The following is a 19774-nucleotide window of genomic DNA, read 5'->3' as shown; positions in this document are numbered from 1 at the left end:
CTTTATTCCATGTTCCCGTGATTTAGCAGGTGGACACGTTAACTATACCGGTCAGGGGATATAATCGGGGGATATAATTTTTGTCCCCTGCCTGTACTAGCCCTGCTGACAAGGGATATAATTAACGTGCCCACCGGCTAAATCACTGGAACATGGAGCAGTTTACCCCCGTTTATTAATACACATATATTATTTGGATATTATTTCCACATCTGCGCCAGTGCTCTGAGAGTTGAAAAAGCTGTGGGAGAAGATACATTTATAACCTTTCCCCGGGGATGTAATTGGCTGCCCATGCTAGCCGTACAGGTGGGGCAGTGCTTCGCCCGAAAATTATAACTGTTTAAAAAAGGGCATAAATTTGGTTAGCGATGATTATAATCCATTTACAAGGCATGCGGTGACGTACGACAGCCCTACATAACAAGTGCCGCTCGGAAATGAATAAAAAAGTCGTTAAATGTGAAGAGGGCGCGACGCTATCTGCACCCAGTATCTATCACCCAGTTCCTTACGTATTAACGAGCATCGAGAAACGCGCTTGCGAGAGGGTCTTATTAACAACGTGGCATTACGTCGGGATAGCCTCGGAGAGCTAGTAAACCCGATTATTAAAACTTGCTTATGATAATAGTCGTTGAAGCCCACTGACCCACATTGGAGCAGCGTGGTGGGCCTATGCTCTTAAACCGTCTTTACTTTGAAAGGCGAGACGTGGTGCCAGTGGGATGTTAAAAGGCTACGGATGATGGATAATGAACGTTGGAGTAGTTAGGTATGCAGTGTTATGCCAGACTTGAATTGACAGAGAACCTTTAAAATGACTGAGCTGAACTATCCTAACGTTATGCCAATTTTATAAATAAGGCGCATAGAGCTTAGACTAGTTCATGAGGCTTACTACCATCGTAACCTAAAATATTATACCGAACTAAATAATTCTCAGACAATTAAACAAGCCAGGTAACGGATAATCCGATTAAATTACAACGCCCAATGATTTTGCTAAGCTATTTTATATACACGACAGACCTAACATGACCCAACATTAATTCACGCACACTTCGATGAAACGTCTCTACTTATTTTTTGACCATTAGGTCGTGTATTTTGAAAATAATAAGTTATGAATCACTCCCGCGCGCACGTTGCTTTTTGTTAACGAGGCTGAAACGCACTGTTGGAATATTCGTACAGTGTTAATTGATTTGTCTTGTCCTTCATTTTACAATACATTTTATTTCTTAGAATCATATATATAGATATATTTTAGATATGAAAGTGTGTTTGTTTTTTTGTTTCTACGTATGTTCGGCGCATCCGCTGCACGGTGCTTGATGAAATTTGTCCCATCGGGTTATAGCTTGTGACCCGAAGATTTTTACCTGACATTTTTATCCCCCCGGGGACTTTTCCAGGGTACTAAAAAAGTTGCCTGCATAGCCAAAAATCTATGTACGGCTTCAGATTTTGCAAAAAGATAAGATGCGATGCGTGCATCATCATTACTTGGAGATGGTCATAGGATAATTTTTGTCAAAAAAACGCGGGCAATTTCACGGGCAACAGATAGTTAATTACTCATTATGTATTGTATTGTTTTGGACTGTAATTTATTCGTTATCTCCTAGGAAACAGCTGTCTGTAATGTCATGTAACACTGATTGCGAACACGTCAAAAGTACTACAACTTCAAGTGAACAAGTACTTAAATCTCACTTCAATATATACTACTAGCTGTTTCCCGCGACTTCGTCTGCGTTTGATTTTGTTTTTGATGTGGCATTCAATTTGGTTGCAGTTCTAAAAAAATTTGAAGTATTCAGTATCGCTAAGCCTTAAATGAGGGGCTTGCTGCTGTCCGCTGAGGAGTTCTGCCCTCTATCTCCAACCAAATTCATCAGATCTACACAAATTTAGGGCAAAATTAAAAACATATTATAACCTCTATAGCACAAAAATAATTATTTAAATCGGTTATAATTTGTCGGAGTTACGGTGTAAAATCGTCAAACACTTTCATCCCCTCTCCCAAAGGAACCGAGCTTAATGTCGGGATAAAAAGTATCTTATATTACTTCTAATACTTCCAAGAATATGCGTACTAAGTGTCGTAAGGATCGGTTAAGTAGTTTTTGCGTGAAAACGTAATATACAAACTTACATTGACATTTATAATATTAGTAGGGATGTTCCTTACCAATTAACGTGAAATAACGTAACGTAATGTTAACATCTACAATACGAGTTAGAAAGAAGTTAAGGTTGCGCTTTTTTAACTCTTACAATGCTTTATGGTTTTGAAGTGAAACTCCTTTAGAATCGTTGTGATTTGAAACTCTATGAAATATAAAGTTATTATTTATCATCACATCAACCCATTAGCGGCCCACTACGGGCAAGGGTCTCTCACAATGAGAAGGGGTTAAAAATTCAAAATTCATTTATTTCAATTAGGCCTAATATAAGCACTTTTGAATCGTCAAGTCTGTCTGTTTGTAGTGACTCTACCACCGATTTGGAAGGCAGATTCTACCGAAAAGAAGCCGGCAAGAAACTCAGCAGTTGCTCTTTTCCATTATCACAAGTTTACATTTTACATTTTAACATTCATTTTTCTATCTTGTGAGAGATGATAGCGGAGCCGGATGACTCCAAGCAACCCAACAGTCTAACCTAGTTAATGCCGTAGTCCACCACGCTGGCCCAGCGCGTATTGGTGAACTTCACACACCTTTGAGAAAATTACGTAAAACTCTCAGGCATGCAGGTTCCCTCGCGATGTTATTGCGTCACAGCTGAAGCAAGTGATATTTTAATTACTTTAAACGCACATAACTTCGAAAAGCTAGAGATGCGTGCTGGGTTTCGCACTCGGCCCCCCGAAAGGTAAGTCGAGCTCCTCATTCACTCTCATTTCTAATTCGATGATGCGAAACTCAATGAAATACAAAGTTATTATCATCTTTTAAATCATTAACGGCTTTCGCTTCTGTCTACTTTCAGGGCGAACTGTGTCACCAAAAGTTAATATTTTTTCACTCTTCTTTTCTGATTCGATGTTGCCTAAAACCATAAATTTATTGATAGTAGACGAAAGTAAATTTCCATAGCGGGCCCCGACGGCATGTTTACCATCAGCTGAGTGTTTGTTTAGTTAGCATCGTGCAGAGATTAAAGAAAGCGAGGGCGTAAGACAGCGGCTCCCAAACTTTGCAGCCTGTTCACATGGCAATGAATGAATACGAAAAACAGAGAGTAATAAATAAAAAGTATGCAATTTGGCGGCATTATCGCATATTAAACAAATAGGTACAGAAAATAGGTAGGTGGGGCTTATATACACATAATACGGCAATACTGATGCTTTGCGACCACCTCTCTGGTTTTAAGACCCCAGCATTAACCCCTGGTAGTTGTCCAGGGTCAATGTTGTGATCTTATGGGCAGAGGCAGTAATTATCTGTCTCTTGGGCTTCGGACATGGCTAGTTATTACCCTGCCCGGTGTTCTTTTTGTTATAACCAGCTCATACTGTCATTAACACTATTTGCCAGGTGGTATTTTGCCGGCTACTTTTTCCCTGAATGTTAAGCCGAAGGAGCTATTTATCTTTTTTTATAATATGACCAAAATACTCGTCCACGTTTTAATTGTTTTAAGTAAATAAATAAATATACTACGCCCATACGCCACACATATCGCCATCTAGCCCCAAAGTAAGCGTAGTTGGGTGAAGGTTACTAAGATGACTAATGAATATTTTTATGTACAATATACATAAATACTTATAATATACGGATAAATACCCAGACATTGAAAACATTAATGTTTTCATGTGTCTCGAACCCACAGCCTTGGACTCAGAAAGCAGTTTCGCTGCTCACTGCGACAATCGGCCGTCGGCAAGTAAGTATTATTAGATAATTGCTTTGACCCATGTCAACTTTTCAATGAACAATTTCTGAAGCCACAAAACTATCACTTTGGGTAATACTGGCTTACACGAAGATTCACATAAGAACCACGCTGTAATTCATACAAATACTATTTCTGTGATGTTTGTTTACAGTGTGTTATACATGCAGTTGCACGGAGCCAGACTGATGCTATGCCATCTTTGATAGAGATACACAAATAAAGATTAGGGATTTATCATTCGGTGCACAGATTACCTCCGCTGAGCAGAATTTTGTCTGTGACCAATCGATAATGAACTTTAATACAAATGCATTCGGTTTGAAATTGATTAAGGGTTATTGGAAATTTGGCCGTCATACTTAACCTTTTATCCCACTTCTGCGCTCTGACCTTTACATTGGAAGACAACACAAGAGAAATTTAAACTATTTAGCATTATTGTGATGGGGATAACTAAATTCCTTTACCCAACCCAAAAGCTAAGTGGCTAAGTTCCTAACGCGATTGGGCTTTAAATGAAGCCCATAACAGTCTTTGTTAGTTACTTTATTCACTAAAACCTAGTCGTTGACTTCTATCTCACAAGGGGCAAAATACCCCAAACTGTTTTTAACCGCCATCGTATCAGTACGCTAAATCGCGAAACTTATTTGTCGGGTGGTAGGGCCCCGGCTGAAACCTCCCACCAGAAGATCAGAGAAAATATTGTATTAATGAAATTATAGAATATGACTTGAAGTGAACCCCTCCTGACCCCCAGAACTGCGAGGTATTCCAGCTCTACTTCAAATAACGACGCAATGATTGTTACATTGTAACTATAGAGTGCGAGTCCACAGAGTAACATTGTTTCATAACAATAATATCTTGATTAACGCAAATCCTTTTGAAATTCGGAAGCGTTATTGTATTCAAGCTCGTGATTTCTGTCGACGGCGCGGGATAAACTGGAATCCAATTTATGTATCGTTAGGGGAATTCATACTTTAATGCAAAAGGGGTAGAGTGTTAAATGGCTTGCATATAAAGTTATAGGGTCAATCTCAATTAAAATTAAGGTTTAAGGCATAAGCTGAAGCGGTATATGTAGCTCGTTGTAATTCTTTTTATTAATATGAAACGTTAATATAAGATTGCGGCAATGTAGCTTAAACATCCGGTTAAATTTCATTTATAAGAAAGTACTAGCAGCTGACTATTAGGTAAGTAGGAAGTCGGATGTTATACACTGGCTTCAGGCACTCTACACTTCACTCTCTTAAAAGGGAGCGAATAATGCCTTACTTCAGTTACGACCTGGTGAAACGTTTTATTGTATTTGCGCTTCGCCCAAATCATTATTCATCCAATTTAAGCGTTTCCTAGGTTTAGTTAAAACGGGTATTAGAGCCCTCCACGCTCCAGTCAATGTACTGTTAACTAGGACCGTGCCCCTCGCAATACAGGGATTTCACCCCTTTTTTACTTAGTTTTTACAAAAGTGACTAGTAGGTTCCAAGGAGGTATATGCTGTCGGGACACCAGTAAAACATGTTGCTCACACATACACATGAGGAATCTATATGCATACCAATAATAGTAGTTTGTAACAGCTCATCTGAAGAAGTATCGCCATGCTTACTTCTTCTGCCACGCAGCGGAACGGAACACACCAAACGTTCCGTTCTGAGGGGCGTGGTTACCAGAGTAAATGCAGGCACATGAGACTAGACACCTACGCCTCAAATTGATTGACATAGTGTCAGCGCATCGTAGGGCATCTTTCTTGAATGCCCTGTCAAGTGTTATCATCAGGTGGGCTATATGCTTGGTCGGTCGTTTATTACCATAAAACATGGGGTTTTATGGTAATAAAGATTTTAGGTTTGTTTTTGTCATATTTCACATGGTTCACAATATTTTTATCCGGTTTACCCTTTAGAATTGGACCACGCAGCTGCATCCCCAAACTAAAGGGTGCCGTGGCACTACAGCAATGCCACAAGGCTTTTGATATTATAATGTTTGCTCGTCGTCGAGCGGCGACCGTGACTAATTCATGGGGCTCGATCAGACTTTACGATCATCTCGATTCTCGATTGCTTTTGAATATTATTTGATTTTTTTATTTATTATTTTATAACCACAACTATTCAGAATACTTTTATAAATATTTATTGATATTCATTGTATAGATATATATTATTTATTAGTATGTATATATAATGTTGTGTAGAAGTTTATTTTCTTTATATATATATTTCTTGTGTGCGTGTGTATGTATGTCACTGAACTCTTCCTAAACGGCTGGACCGATTTGAATGTTTTTTTTGGTATGCGTTTGGGTGGCACCCTGGATGGTTTAAATGCACAAATAAGACCGACAGATGGCGCTGGGTTCCGCTAGTATATATATAGTATTTGTGTATGTACTTATAAATATATTTATATGCACCACCTACCTCTCGTCTTGAGCAGTGTTTTATGCCACCGGCTGGCTGGAAGAGATCGCTATCTAGTGATAAGGCCGCCTTTATTGTATACATCGTGTGAACTTGTTTGTTTATAATTTTTCCTGTATTTTTACGTGGTGTACAATAAAAGCGTATTTATTAATTCATTCATTTATTCTTAATTGATAGTCGTTCTCAACCCTATTTACGATACTCATATCGAGGGAATTGTGAAAAAAAATTATATAATTCGCTATTTTGTGGTAGTTACGGTTTCAGCTTAGATTTGAAATTTATCGTAGTTCATATTATTCTACTAGTCAAGTCCTTACCAATAGCCAATGCCAAAACCCAATGTTAGGTATGCTCTGCAATGGACTCGGAAATACTAATCCTCATTAGACATATATATCCATCCTCATTATAAATAATCTGGAAGAAATAACTTTTAGTGATCTTTACTTGAGTAAGACGGTTCTTATCGTAACCCACTCTTACGCCTGTTTGTGACGTATGACTCGACAGATCTTCTATGAAGACGTACCAAAATTTACGTTATAAAATGTATTTCGTTATAAAGTTATTTAGATATAAATAAATATTTTGTGGCAACATTGTCAGCTCGCTGGTTAGCTTTAGGGCGCTGATCGAGGGGGTGCGGCCTTCAGACGGGCCTAAATAAGTTTAAACATCCGTCCGAGGGGGCCTTATTGCATTAGGCGGGATGGGGAAATGATCCACGTGACTTGAAGCTATTTGGAATATTCTTTGAAACTATTTTTATTACTTTTGTCTTTTATTTTGTAGGACTTAAGCGGTGTGTATCAAACCTTGAATATAGATAGGCATTTATTATGTGAGTTAAATATTATGATGTTTTATTTTCGTAAGAGAGATTTGTCCGATGTTTTTATTTTTTTAAGGCTACAGACCTCATAATCTACAATACCGATGGAATGTTGTGTCAGAATTATTATTATTAACTTGTACTAATATTAATATAAAGCTGAAGAGTTTGTTTACTTTAACGCTATGATCTCAGGAACCACTGATTCGATTTAAAAATTAATACAGTGTTGGATATTCCATTTATCGAGGAAGGCTATAGGTAATATATCATCACGCTAAGACCAATAGGAGTATAGCTCCATTGAAGAATGTTTCAAAACAATTTCTTGTAAAATTGTATCGGTGTATTTCTCACCAGCACGGTTAGTATGGGCAGGAGACAAAAATTATATCCCCTGAGAAGGGATAAAATTGACGTGAGGCGGGAGACCAAAACTATATCCCCTGAGAAGGGATAAAATTGACGTGAGGCGGGATACCAAAATTATATCCCCTGAGAAGGGATAAAATTGACGTGAGGCGGGAGACCAAAACTATATCCCCTGAGAAGGGATAAAATTGACGTGAGGCGGGAGACCAAAATTATATTCCCTGAGAAGGGATAAAATTGACGTGAGGCGGGAGACCAAAATCATATCCCCTGAGAAGGGATAAAATTGACGTGAGGCGGGAGACCAAAACTATATCCCCTGAGAAGGGATAAAATTGACATGAGGCGGGAGACCAAAATTATATCCCCTGAGAAGGGATAAAATTGACGTGAGGCGGGAGACCAAAACTATATCCCCCGAGAAGGGATAAAATTGACGTGAGGCGGGAGACCAAAATTATATCCCCTGAGAAGGGATAAAATTGACGTGAAGCGGGAGACCAAAATTATATACCCTGAGAAGGGATACAATTCACGTGTCCAACAGCGGGGCAACTGGGAATAGGAGAAGTTTATTAGTACATATAATATTTGGAAAATATTTCCACTAGTGCGCTTATGCTCGGAGATTTGATAAAACTGTGGGAGGAGATAAAATTTTGTCTTTTTCCCGGGGGAAAATGTCTCCTGGCCATACTAATAGGGAACGCAGTCTGTTTTTGTCGTTGAGTTTTCTTACAGAAAACAGTTTTCTTACAGTTTTATTTTCTTGTTTTCAGACGCGGACGCGCTGTGTCCCAACAAAGGCTGTTGCGGAGCAGGCTCGAGGCCTCAGCTGACTCAGCACGCGCGGCTACAATTAGAGGGGGCGGTGCGAAGTGAACTCAACAAGCTGGCTGAAATACTGTCCACGAGGGCTAAGAGGTTTGACGGTAAGTACAAAAAATCATGTTTGTTGACCCGCTTACCGCAGTTTTAGCTGTTTGGTCATAAAAGTGGGAGGTCCCGAATTCGGTGCCTGACAAATTTGCGTGCATCGTTTGTTGTAGGAAGGATAAAAAATAATCATATTTTAGTTTGGAATCGAACAAGGAATGATTGAAAATCAAGGGAATGCAATAATCAACGCAATGTGTCTTAAATATCGAGTATAAAAAATAATTATGTCCTAACTTTGAAGTTTTTGAATAATTTATCTAGAGAAACCGACTTGTTGCGGCTATTGCTGGAAAAAGGAAACATTGCAATATTTTGGGATAAAATAAAAAATACTGTACCTAAGTATATTACCAAACACTAATAACAAGTAATTTAAATTGAATACATACGAGTATATTACTGTGTTACTGATGTCTGACGGCCGATTGGCGCAGTGACCCTGCTTTCTGAGTCCAAGGCCGTGGGTTCGATTCCCACTACTGGAAAATGTTTGTGTGATGAGCATGAATGTTTTTCAGTGTCTGGGTGTTTATATGTATATTCTAAGTATTTATGTATATTATTCTTAAAAATATTCATCAGTCATTTAGCTACGCTTACTTTGGAGCTAGATGGCGATGTGTGCATTGTTGTAGTATATTTAGTATTTAGTATTTCCTCAGGAGCCTAAGTAAAAAAAAATTAATAAAAATACGAAGTTTTATAGATACTGAACTAGAAGACTCCTTGAAATTATCTTAAAAAACGTTTTTTGAAAAACTTAAATCTTGACTATAGCTAAATTCAGGGTGTTGGTTTTTTTGTGACGGTGTGCGTTACGTAAAAATTAAGTCTCATCTCATTTCCCTAATGCGCCAAAAGAAGTATAACTTCAAAAATTTCATTAAATAAAAAAAAACAGATTTCGACTTCGCATAATCGTATCCTGACCGGAAGTTAACGCTTTTATAAGATAGGCGATTTGTTCCGTTTTTTTAAGACGCCTTTAACCGGTGGTCCGCAAACATCCGACGCACTCCAATAAATCGAGGCCGTCTACACATTTCTCTATGGATAATTATGTTTATTTACATTTCGTAAGCTTGATGTGTATGTGTGCATATCAACATTAAGGAGCCGGCCGACTATAAATAGCCGCGTGACCGTTCGCGGGTTATCGCGAGAAAACAGTACTTAGCGACTATGTTACTATTGGTTCACGAATCTATTTCATTACTTGAACGAAAACGAGAATGTTATAAGTTCGATGGCTATGTATCCGTAGACTGAATAATATGTATCTGAATGCTTGTGTTTTTTGAGGATCGCGTAAACGTGTAAGAAATTCATGTATAATCGCTTAAACTCATGATTTTATTAGACTAATTCCGTTTAGTTTTGAGTTCATAGATGAATTACTTATACTAATTTTATTACTTAAACGGACAGTGAAGAATGCGTTCGGTTACATAAGTTTCTTATTGATCATCTTTATTTCCTTTCATTTATTGATTGTCATATTTTTAAATTCTAAACAATGCTTATTTAAAAAAAAAATACATCGTTTAAAAGTTATACCTGCTTACCTGAGAGTTCTTCACAATATTCTAAAAAGCGTGTGGACTCCACCAACTCGCACTGTCCGGCGTGGTGTACTACGGTCTAAACCTTTCTCATTGCGAGAGGGCACCCGTGCCCTGTAAGGGGCCAGCAATGGATTGATATGATGATAAAGACATTAACGGAACGATACGTAAATTATAAAAAAGCGAAAAGTAAAAATAGCTAGTGCGAGAAATCAAACTCTCCGCACGATATACAGTGACAAAAAGTAAGGCTTTTATAGAAAAGTAGCTGTACTCTGCCACGCTTTGCTGTGGCACATTGTGATTAAATGGTTGAGAAAAATAGATAAAAACAATCCTTGATGCGTATTATATATCATGCTAAAATTTCAGCTCGAACTGTGCAAAACTTTTTGAGTTTTTGAAGCGTACACAAACCAACATAACATTTTTATATATAGAAATATATAGTTTCTTAAATTAATAAAAACACTTATTTTAAAGATATTTAATCAAATCGGCATATTCATTTTTTTTTCTTTAAAGAAAAAAAAACATTTTTTTATAACATTTTTTTTTATTAAAAAATTTATTAAAGATCTTTAAAATCTTTCTTTTTAAATAAGTGTTTTTATTAATTTAAGAAACTACCTTTACTGAGTAGCTGAGAGCCAATCATCAACATCATATCAACCCATTACCGGCCCACTACAAGGCACTAGTCTCCTCCCTCACTGAGGAGGGGTTAAAGCCGTAGTCCACCACGCTGGCCCATTGCGGATTGGTGGACTTTAGACGCTTTTGAGAAAGTTATGGAGAACTCTCAGGCATGCGGGATGACACGATGTTTTCATTCAACGTTGAAGTGAGTGATATTTTAATTCCTTAAAACGCACATAACTTAGAATAGTTAAAGTGCTGGGATTTACTACAAATCGTGCAAATTGGGCTAGAATACCCCATCTAGTGAGATAACGCCAAGTTGAAAAGAAACTATATAGCGCGATCTATGGTAAGGTTTTGTTTCGTCTTCGGAGTTGAGAAATATTGTTATGAAGTCACGCTGCATGGAACCGATATTAGTAATGCTAGGTATTACAGCTCTTATGACTCCTCGCGAGGAATTGAAAAGAACTCGTTGTTTTTTACCGCGATCTATGAATGAGATCAGTGTAACACAAAAGGACATTAAAATGTAAGGTACTTTGACGGTTAAATTTGCGTGGAAATACAGTAATATCCTATTAACTTATATCGTACGTAGGCGGCCTTATCGCTTTATAGCGATTTCTTCCACGCAACCAATGGCGAAGAAAACTAATACAGAAAAAAGCTAGGCGGTGCAATATATATTATACCGTATAATACTATTTCATTACTTAAATAAGTATATTTTAAGCATAGTACATGACTGCAATACCTAACTAACTTTTTAGGAGTGTGGCAGTTATATTAAGCCCACAACCCTAATCGGTTTCTAACCGACGTCGTACCGGAACGCTTCATCGTTCGGTGGCATGTCTTTGACAAACCATGGAAAATAAGGAAATTATAAATGTCCGAAATTTACCTTACCGTACCGTATTGCGTTGTATCTCTTCGTATCAGTTATTTCTGTTAGTACCTACTGAGTTCTACTACTTAATTTTTCTCACATTCGAGGGCTTCCGGAAGAAATCTCTTTGGATATAATTTGTCCTTGTGCAGGTCCTGCATTTTTATGTTATTTTTTAAATTTCTAGTTCTATATAAATAAATAAATAAATACACTACGACAATACACACATCGCCATCTAGCCCCAAAGTAAGCGTAGCTTGTGTTATGGGTACTAAGATAGCTGAAGAATTTTTTTTTATGAATATAGTACACATAAATACTTAAAATATACAGATAAACACCCAGACACTGAAAAACATTCATGTTCATCACACAAACATATTCCAGTTGTGGGAATCGAACCCACGACCTTGGACTCAGTAAGAAGGGTCGCTGCCAACTGCGCCACTCGGCCGTCATGAAACTCGCACGTAACTCCTAAAAGTTAGAATGGCGCGTCGTTCCGGTGATCAGCCGCCTAAAATTCATCCCATGATTCCCATTATATATAGATCTGATCCGGAAGCGGTGATAGCGCACTGGGAGCCGAGTTGGAATCTAAACTTTTCTAAGTTGTGTGAGTTTTAAGTAATCAAAATATCACTTGCTTCAACGGTGAAGGAAAACATCGTGAGGAAACCTGCATGCCTGAGAGTTCTACATAATGTTCTCAAAGGTGTATGGAGTCCACCAACCTCAATCTTAACCCTCTCATTGTGGGAGGAGACCCGTGCTCAGTAGTGGGCCCGTAATGGGTTGATTGCCTTGTGGAACAGCAAGCAGTTCTGATAAGTAGGTAAATGTTTCGAAATAGATTTCAGGTTTACGAAGTTAGAAATTTCTAATCGAATGCAGTAAAGTATAAACGCAACAATAAATCCGACCCGACTTTCAACAGTTGAATCGTAACCAGCCTACAGAATGCCCTGAAGCGACATATCTAGTAGGGAACATAGAATAACAGTTCTTGTTACCACGATGGCGATATCACGTTAAAAAATTTGGGCTAGGATAGATCGAAAAGACAGATAAAAAATGGCGATAGAGAGACGATAGCGTGTTGAGCTCTTAGAGTAAATGAAACCCCCTTCTTAAATAATGGGATTTTTTTTTAGTTTCTGCCCGCGACTTCGTCTGCGCGGACTTCAGAATTAAAATAAAATAAATAAATAAACAAATATACTACGACAATACACATATCGCCATCTAGCCCCAAAGTAAGCGTAGCTTGTGTTATGGGTACTAGGATAACTGATGAATATTTTTTATTAATAATATACATAAATACTTATAATATATAGATAAACACCCAGACACTGAAAAACATTCATGTTCATCACACAAATATTGTCCAGTTGTGGGAATCGAACCCACGGCCATTGACTCAGAAAGCAGGGTCGCTGCCCACTGCGCCAATCGGCTGTCAAATTGGTTCTAAAGCATCGCTCGTAAACAATTGTTAATCCACGGTACCACGGTAACTAATTGAGAGATCGGTATAGAACGTTCATGTCCTTTTCCATTGCATAGGTGACATGCATACCAAATTTCAAAGCAGTCTGCCCGCGGTTTAGCTCCTAAACAATTTTCCCTCGGCAACTACTTAAGGAATCGGGATAAAAGGTAGCCTATGTTCTTTTTCATGTCAAAGGCTACATGCACGCCAAATTTCATCCAAATCCGTTCAGCCGTTTTTGCGTGATTGAGTAACAAACATCCACACTTGCACATTTCTAATATTAGTAGGATATGATAATTGTTGATTTGGTACGAAGTAACTGAAAATACACTTGATATGTCACATGTAACTCCCTTTTGCAATATTTCATCATTATTTCCTTACCTCTATATATATATATACATAAGTTATTCACAATTTGAAACCTATTGATTGGTGATTTACAAAAAATACAAACTTTGCAAAGTGTTAGCCCGCTGGGCATAGAACAGTAATCCGGTTGCCTTCTGTCTAGTATACTATACTCTGAGTAGGTACTTACTAAAGGCAGCTCGGAGCCGGTTGTCCACTCGACTCAATATTGATTATTGACTCGTCCACTTTCCAATCATCTATAGGTCTCGTTCAGAACTCTCACACAGATAGTGTATATACTAACTGCCTCGCTAGCTTAGTGATTAGCATATTCTACGGATCACGAGCTCGAAAGTCAAAGTCAAAGTCAAAATATCTTTATTCAAGTAGGCCCATAGGTGGCACTTTTGATGCGTACATTACATGAGAATCACACAGTAGTGAGATGATGGCGATAACCATATTCGTAAAGTTAAAACTAAAGATACGAGGGTTCCAAACGCGTCCTGGTCTAAGAAGAATCCAGAATTCGAATCCCGGTCGGAACAAAAGTTTTTAGGTATTGTGTTTTTCCATTAAAGAATTTTCAATACCCGCCCGGAGTTAGGAAGTTCGCGGTGTTAACCCCCGTGCGTCGGAGAGCACGTTAAGCCGGTCTCGTTTATTATCACTACTTGTTGTAATAGTCCTTAAAGCCCACGAACCAGTATTGGAGTAGTGTGGTGGGTATATGCACTAAAACTGTCTCTCCTATGGGAGAGGAATGAATGAATGAATACACTTTTATTGTACACCAAAGAAAAAAAGTAGTTACAGAGATATAAATATCAAGAAAGTACAATTTGGTGGCCTTATCGCTACATAGCGATTTCTTCCAGGCAACCAATGGCTTAAAAGGAAAAAACATAGAAAAGAGGTAGGTGGTGCAATAAATAAGATTTAAAATTATACAAATATGCAAATAAAATATATATATATATATAAATTTAACTATAATATATATATATATAAATATATTACATATAAATACAAATAAAATATATTACATATAACATCCACAATTTATATGAAATACATGAATAATTAAAATAATGGTTAGACATAACTTTCTCGTGTTGCATGCCCTATAGATGTCGATTAATAGGCTAATATGACTTCTGACCAGCAGACAGGTTCAAAATCATTGTTTTCAGAAGGAAGTTTAAACGGTTTTATTTCTTTAGATCAGTCATTCATTCAATCATTTAGAAATATTAAAGAAATGGTATAATATGAGTTTTACAATGAGTTTGTTGACTGTTGTTCATTGAGTATAGTCACTTATCTTTAAAGATTTACATAGTATCCTTACCTACTAAAAATTATTAATGCGAAAGTTTGTTTGTCATTCTTTTACGCCCTAACTTAGCAACCAATTAACTTGATTTTTGACATATAAGATAGGACGAATACGCCCTTCAGACTGGAACACGGCATAACGTGTTCCAGTCTGAAGGGCGTGGTTTCCGGTGTAATTACAGGCGCATGAGGCTTAACCTACGCCTCAGGTTGATGAACACAGGGCAACATTTTGCAGGATGTGTTCCTTGCATGACCTGGGAAGTGGTACTCTGTTTATAGGCGATAGTTTTCCACTTACTAACAGGTGTGTATATCTGCTTGGTCCATCAATTCATCATCACCATCATCGTATCAACCGATAGACGTCCACTGCTGGACATAGGTCTTTCGTAGGGAGTTCCAAATTCCACGGTTTTGTGCCGCTTGAATCCAGCGGCTGCCTGCGACGCGAATAATGTCGTCCGTCCACCTCGTCGGGGGTCGACCAGCGCTGCGCTTACCAGTGCGCTGCCATTCCAGCACCTTGGGACCCCAACGTTCATCCCTCCTCCGAACTATATGCCCCGCCCATTGCCACTCCAGTTTCGCGACTCGTTGAGCTATGTGGGTAACTCTAAACTTCTATGGATCTCCACATTTCTGATGTGATAAATTAATGATTATAAAAAAAGGCTTTAGGTAATCCCTAGAAATCAGTACATCGGGGTCATCTAAAACATTATCAGTGATTGTGTCCGGTCAATTAATGTAATGGCGGAGTTTTCTCAGCGGCGGCATAACTTTCGATCGGGTTGCAGCCTGCAGGCAATCACGCCTTATTCGGACCCCGGGGTCCCGTTCCGTGCGGATGCCATTCGTGTGACGCGACGAGATGACGACTCAAGATAGCACGCAGTTCCTGGTAGCCTTATGCCCGTTTTCACTAACGACGATCAAGGTAATGCGTAATCTTAAGAGATTCCTATACATACATCAGCCGTTTACCAATAGTTATCACATAAGAGTTGCTAAAACGTCTTTTATTCTATAGACATCGTCTTAATCATGAGAATTCCATTTACGTGATGCCTAGGTTTACTGAAGACGTCGAGGCCATTTACTACTACATTGTCTTTGTCTACTAAATAATAAAAAGCTACGAGGATTGTTTGCAATTTTAGTCCCACTTCTGGAATTTTTAGTTGTAGTGGAGCTATCTGTGACTTTAGCTCGTCCGGGGAAGCGCGTGGTGAATCTAAACATTTCCCCGTCTCCTGTGATAAACTGTGGCGATATTTTTGTTGTACCCAATTATTGTAAAAGAGCTAGTCCGGGGAAGCAGCCGCCAAGCAGCATTAATGTGTTCTGCATTGCTGGTGTGGGTGATTACGTATCTCGCGACAAGCTTCTGCGTAGCTATAAAATAATAATAATGTAATATTAAATAAAAAGATGCATATTTATTATTCCATACAAACGAATTCAAAACAAAGTCTTTACTTATGATAACCCTATGGAAGATAAAAGACTGCCACGCGTATAGTACCTAATAAAGTGACAGTCACATGATTTTAATTTTGCATGTGATGTTAGCGCTGTACCTGGTTTCTTTCAGTAAAACTATGGCAGTGGTTTACTCAAAAGTGCCTGTAAAGTATCATTTCGGTTTTCATTTACACGTTGTATAGGTACAGACAGACAGGATCTATTCGTATGTAGTGAAGCTAACATAGGCATAGGTCTTGATTGAGATTTCTCTCGGCTATCTGAGATCGTGTCGTGTCGTGTTAACGTCCCAGGCCATGTTTGGTGAGGCGCCCGGGCCCGTTGCGCCGCAATTATCCAGCGCGAGGCAGCGGGACGTTGCTCATGTATTATGTATGGTCTGCTGGTACTAGGCGCTGCTGGCGAACGTGTTATATTGATGGCCGTACCCCCTTTAAGCCATCAAGAGTAGAACTTAACATAAAAGACTTACTCGAATACAGGCTGATGATCAATCAATCAATCAATTTTTATTTGGTTTGAGTACGGGTTAATGTGTTAATGTCACATATCCTGCCAAGATTAAAAAAATTGGCGTGCAAAAATTTGTCGTTAATCATTATATCAATTTGTTACGTTAAATAACTAGTCACATTTGAATAAATTAAAAGTAAGCCACAAAAAAACGCAAAAAAGGAAATGAAAATAACAGACTAATTAAAAAATTAATATTTAAAAATAAAATGAATTCTTGAATGCCTATTATAACAATTTCCCATATAGGTAGCCATTGATATGATAATAAAGTCTATCCAAAAGTTTATCAAATTATATTATCAATTACCTGTCCAATACAGCGCGGGGGTCTCCTCCCACAATTAGAAGGGATTAAGGCCGTATTAACCAATCCGAAATGCGGTTACTGGTCCCATTGCGGATATATTGGACTCCACACGCCTAAAATCAAAAATCTTGGTATTTTGATTATCCGTTGTTTAATTATTGATAGCAATTCAAACAAATGCTATCTACTAAGATTGTAATAAACGAGGTACGTACCTACCTACTAAATATTTTGATTGAAATAAATGAGGTACCTACCCAAAGAATCGATGATAGACCGTTCAGACAGTGCCGAGTATTTGAAGTAGCCGACTCCCGCTTAACAGCGTGAGCTTGCAGCCGCTTTTAAAACGCCCATATACATACCTACTAAGCGGTCGTATATATATATGAATATATATACTTCTAATATATGAATTTAGATTTTTGTTTACTATCTTATAAGGATACCGTTGTATTGAAATAGTCATAAAATGATGAATAAATCAATCAAACTACTAATTCGCATCAATTATGTAGAGATTTTTAATTACCAACGATAGAATCAATCAGTCAGATTTTTTAGATGCCTTTGGGTATTAAAAAACCGCACTGTATCATGCCGACTTGAATGATGAATCCAAAATCGACGGTCCATTTGCACAGTGGGTAGCGACCCTTCTTACTGAGTCCAAGGCCGTGGGTTCGATTCCCAAAACTGGAAAAATGTGTGATGATCATGAATGGGTGTATACATATATTATAAGCATTTATTTCTTAAGTATAGTTCAACGGGTACATACCACGATAATATTTTGAATTTGTCGATATTTCGACCCAGTTGCATGGATCGTGGTCACGACTAGCCTTAGAAAATATTATGGAGAACTCCCCAGGCATGCAAGTTTCCTCACGATGTTTTCCTTCACCGTTAAAGCAATTAATAAAAAAATAAATAAATATACTACGACAATACACACATCGCCATCTAGCCCCAAAGTAAGCGTAGCTTCGGCTCACCATCTCGCAGTAAATTATTATTAAGCTATGAAGTTAGAGCAATTCACACCCAAACATTTTTGATCCTTAACATTATAAAAGGATTTTTCTGCAAGCTGCTTTATATAATTTGAACTTATTGAGAGACATCTCAAAGATTTCATTCGGTTATTTGTTATGAAATAATATACAATTGGCCTTGAAAATATCAATTGACGGCCGACTGGCGCAGTTTGCAGCGACCCTGCTTTCTGAGTCCAAGGCCGTGAGTTCGATTCCCACAACTGGAAAATGTTTGTGTGATGAGCATGAATGTTTTTCAGTGTCTGGGTGTTAATCTGTATATCATAAGTTTTTTATTTATGTGTATTATATTCATAAAAATATATAACAGCTATCTTAGTACCCATAACACAAGCTACGCTTACTTTGGGGCTAGATGGTGATGTGTGTATTGCCGTAATATAAAAAATATAATATAAAGTAATCGTTAACATTATAATAGGATTTTTCTATACAATAGGATTTTATCATGATCTGTCACCGCACAGCATCTCGCCTTCTGAAATATTTTTTTTTTGTGCTCCCATTAAACCATTAACTTCAAATGACCAGTGTTTCTTATTTTTATCATAACCCATGTAACTTCTAAAAGTTTTGCCGGGGATCAAACTCAGTACCCCCGAAAGGGAGTCCAAAGCCCTAACAGTGATAGCCCACTAGGCTATCACTGTCGGTGTTAATACACACGCACCCGCTAAATTTTCGTCTCGAAAGCATCTGCTCTGTATCTCTCATCGGGATAAAGATGCACGTGTGAATGTATATTTAGAACGCATCTTCGGTTTTATCGTATCGCATAAGAGGCTGAACGATTTAGACAATTTCAATCCTACAATGTACTTACCATTCTTGTATACCTGTACTATGTAATTTTCCGAGGTAATCTCCTATCAATTACCGACTAATACGATTTTCTATGGACTATTTGTATAATTTTTATTAGTGTTTTTACCTACATTTGGAGGAATTTTATAAATTTAAAATGCATATAAAAATTCCGGAACCGACAGGATTTGAACCTGCGACTCTCGGGCAATCGCGGCCTGAGCGCTTTCACCATTTAAGCTACGGCTCTCCTACCGTCGATGCCGAAATTAGTATATGCCTTTCACATGAGTCTTGTAGCGTCATCTAGTAGGAAACGTTGCAGTTTCGATCCACTACTACGGTCCAGGATTTTGTATGGACTGCAGTTCCATACAAAATCGGGTGAAAAAAAAAGACTAGTTGTTAGTTTTTTACAGGTTGTTAACTGTTGAATGTTTGTTAATATTGAATAGCTATTTGAAGCGGTGATAGCCCAGTGGGAAGGACTTTGACTACAGTTTCGGGTCCGAGTTCGAATCCCAGCACGCACGTCTAACTTTTCTAAGTTAAGTGCTTGTCCGGTGATTTAATTGATTCAATTGTACAAAGAGCTCAAATTTTAAAGTGAAGCGAAACTTGGTTGTCCGATAATGAGTCTATTAGTATTCCAAATTTAATTATGTTTATTAAGAATAATTGTTTAATACCTTTTTTTCTATTGTTAGTGTCGTTATTTCTACAAACGTAGAATAAGGCGAAAGATGAAAATTTTTAAAAGATTTTTATCTAAAGAAAATATTTTTATCTACGCTA

At 37.9% G+C, this 19774-nt stretch overlaps 1 protein-coding gene across 1 annotated transcript in view; it reads left to right on the top strand.

The window, feature by feature from the left end:
• The window catches only part of LOC120637680, a 135702-nt gene that overhangs the window by 79625 nt on the left and 36303 nt on the right, over positions 1–19774 (top strand). The window contains exon 2 of the mRNA XM_039909626.1: positions 8352–8504. Within this exon, the coding sequence (XP_039765560.1) occupies positions 8352–8504 (153 nt within the window). The remainder of the gene's footprint in view (positions 1–8351; positions 8505–19774) is intronic.

This window comes from Pararge aegeria, chromosome 4 (genome assembly GCF_905163445.1).
Source record: "Pararge aegeria chromosome 4, ilParAegt1.1, whole genome shotgun sequence".
NCBI classification, from domain to species: Eukaryota; Metazoa; Arthropoda; class Insecta; order Lepidoptera; family Nymphalidae; genus Pararge; species Pararge aegeria.
The sequence above is the reverse complement of the archived record's forward strand: the minus strand, read 5'-3'. Positions and strand labels throughout refer to the sequence as shown.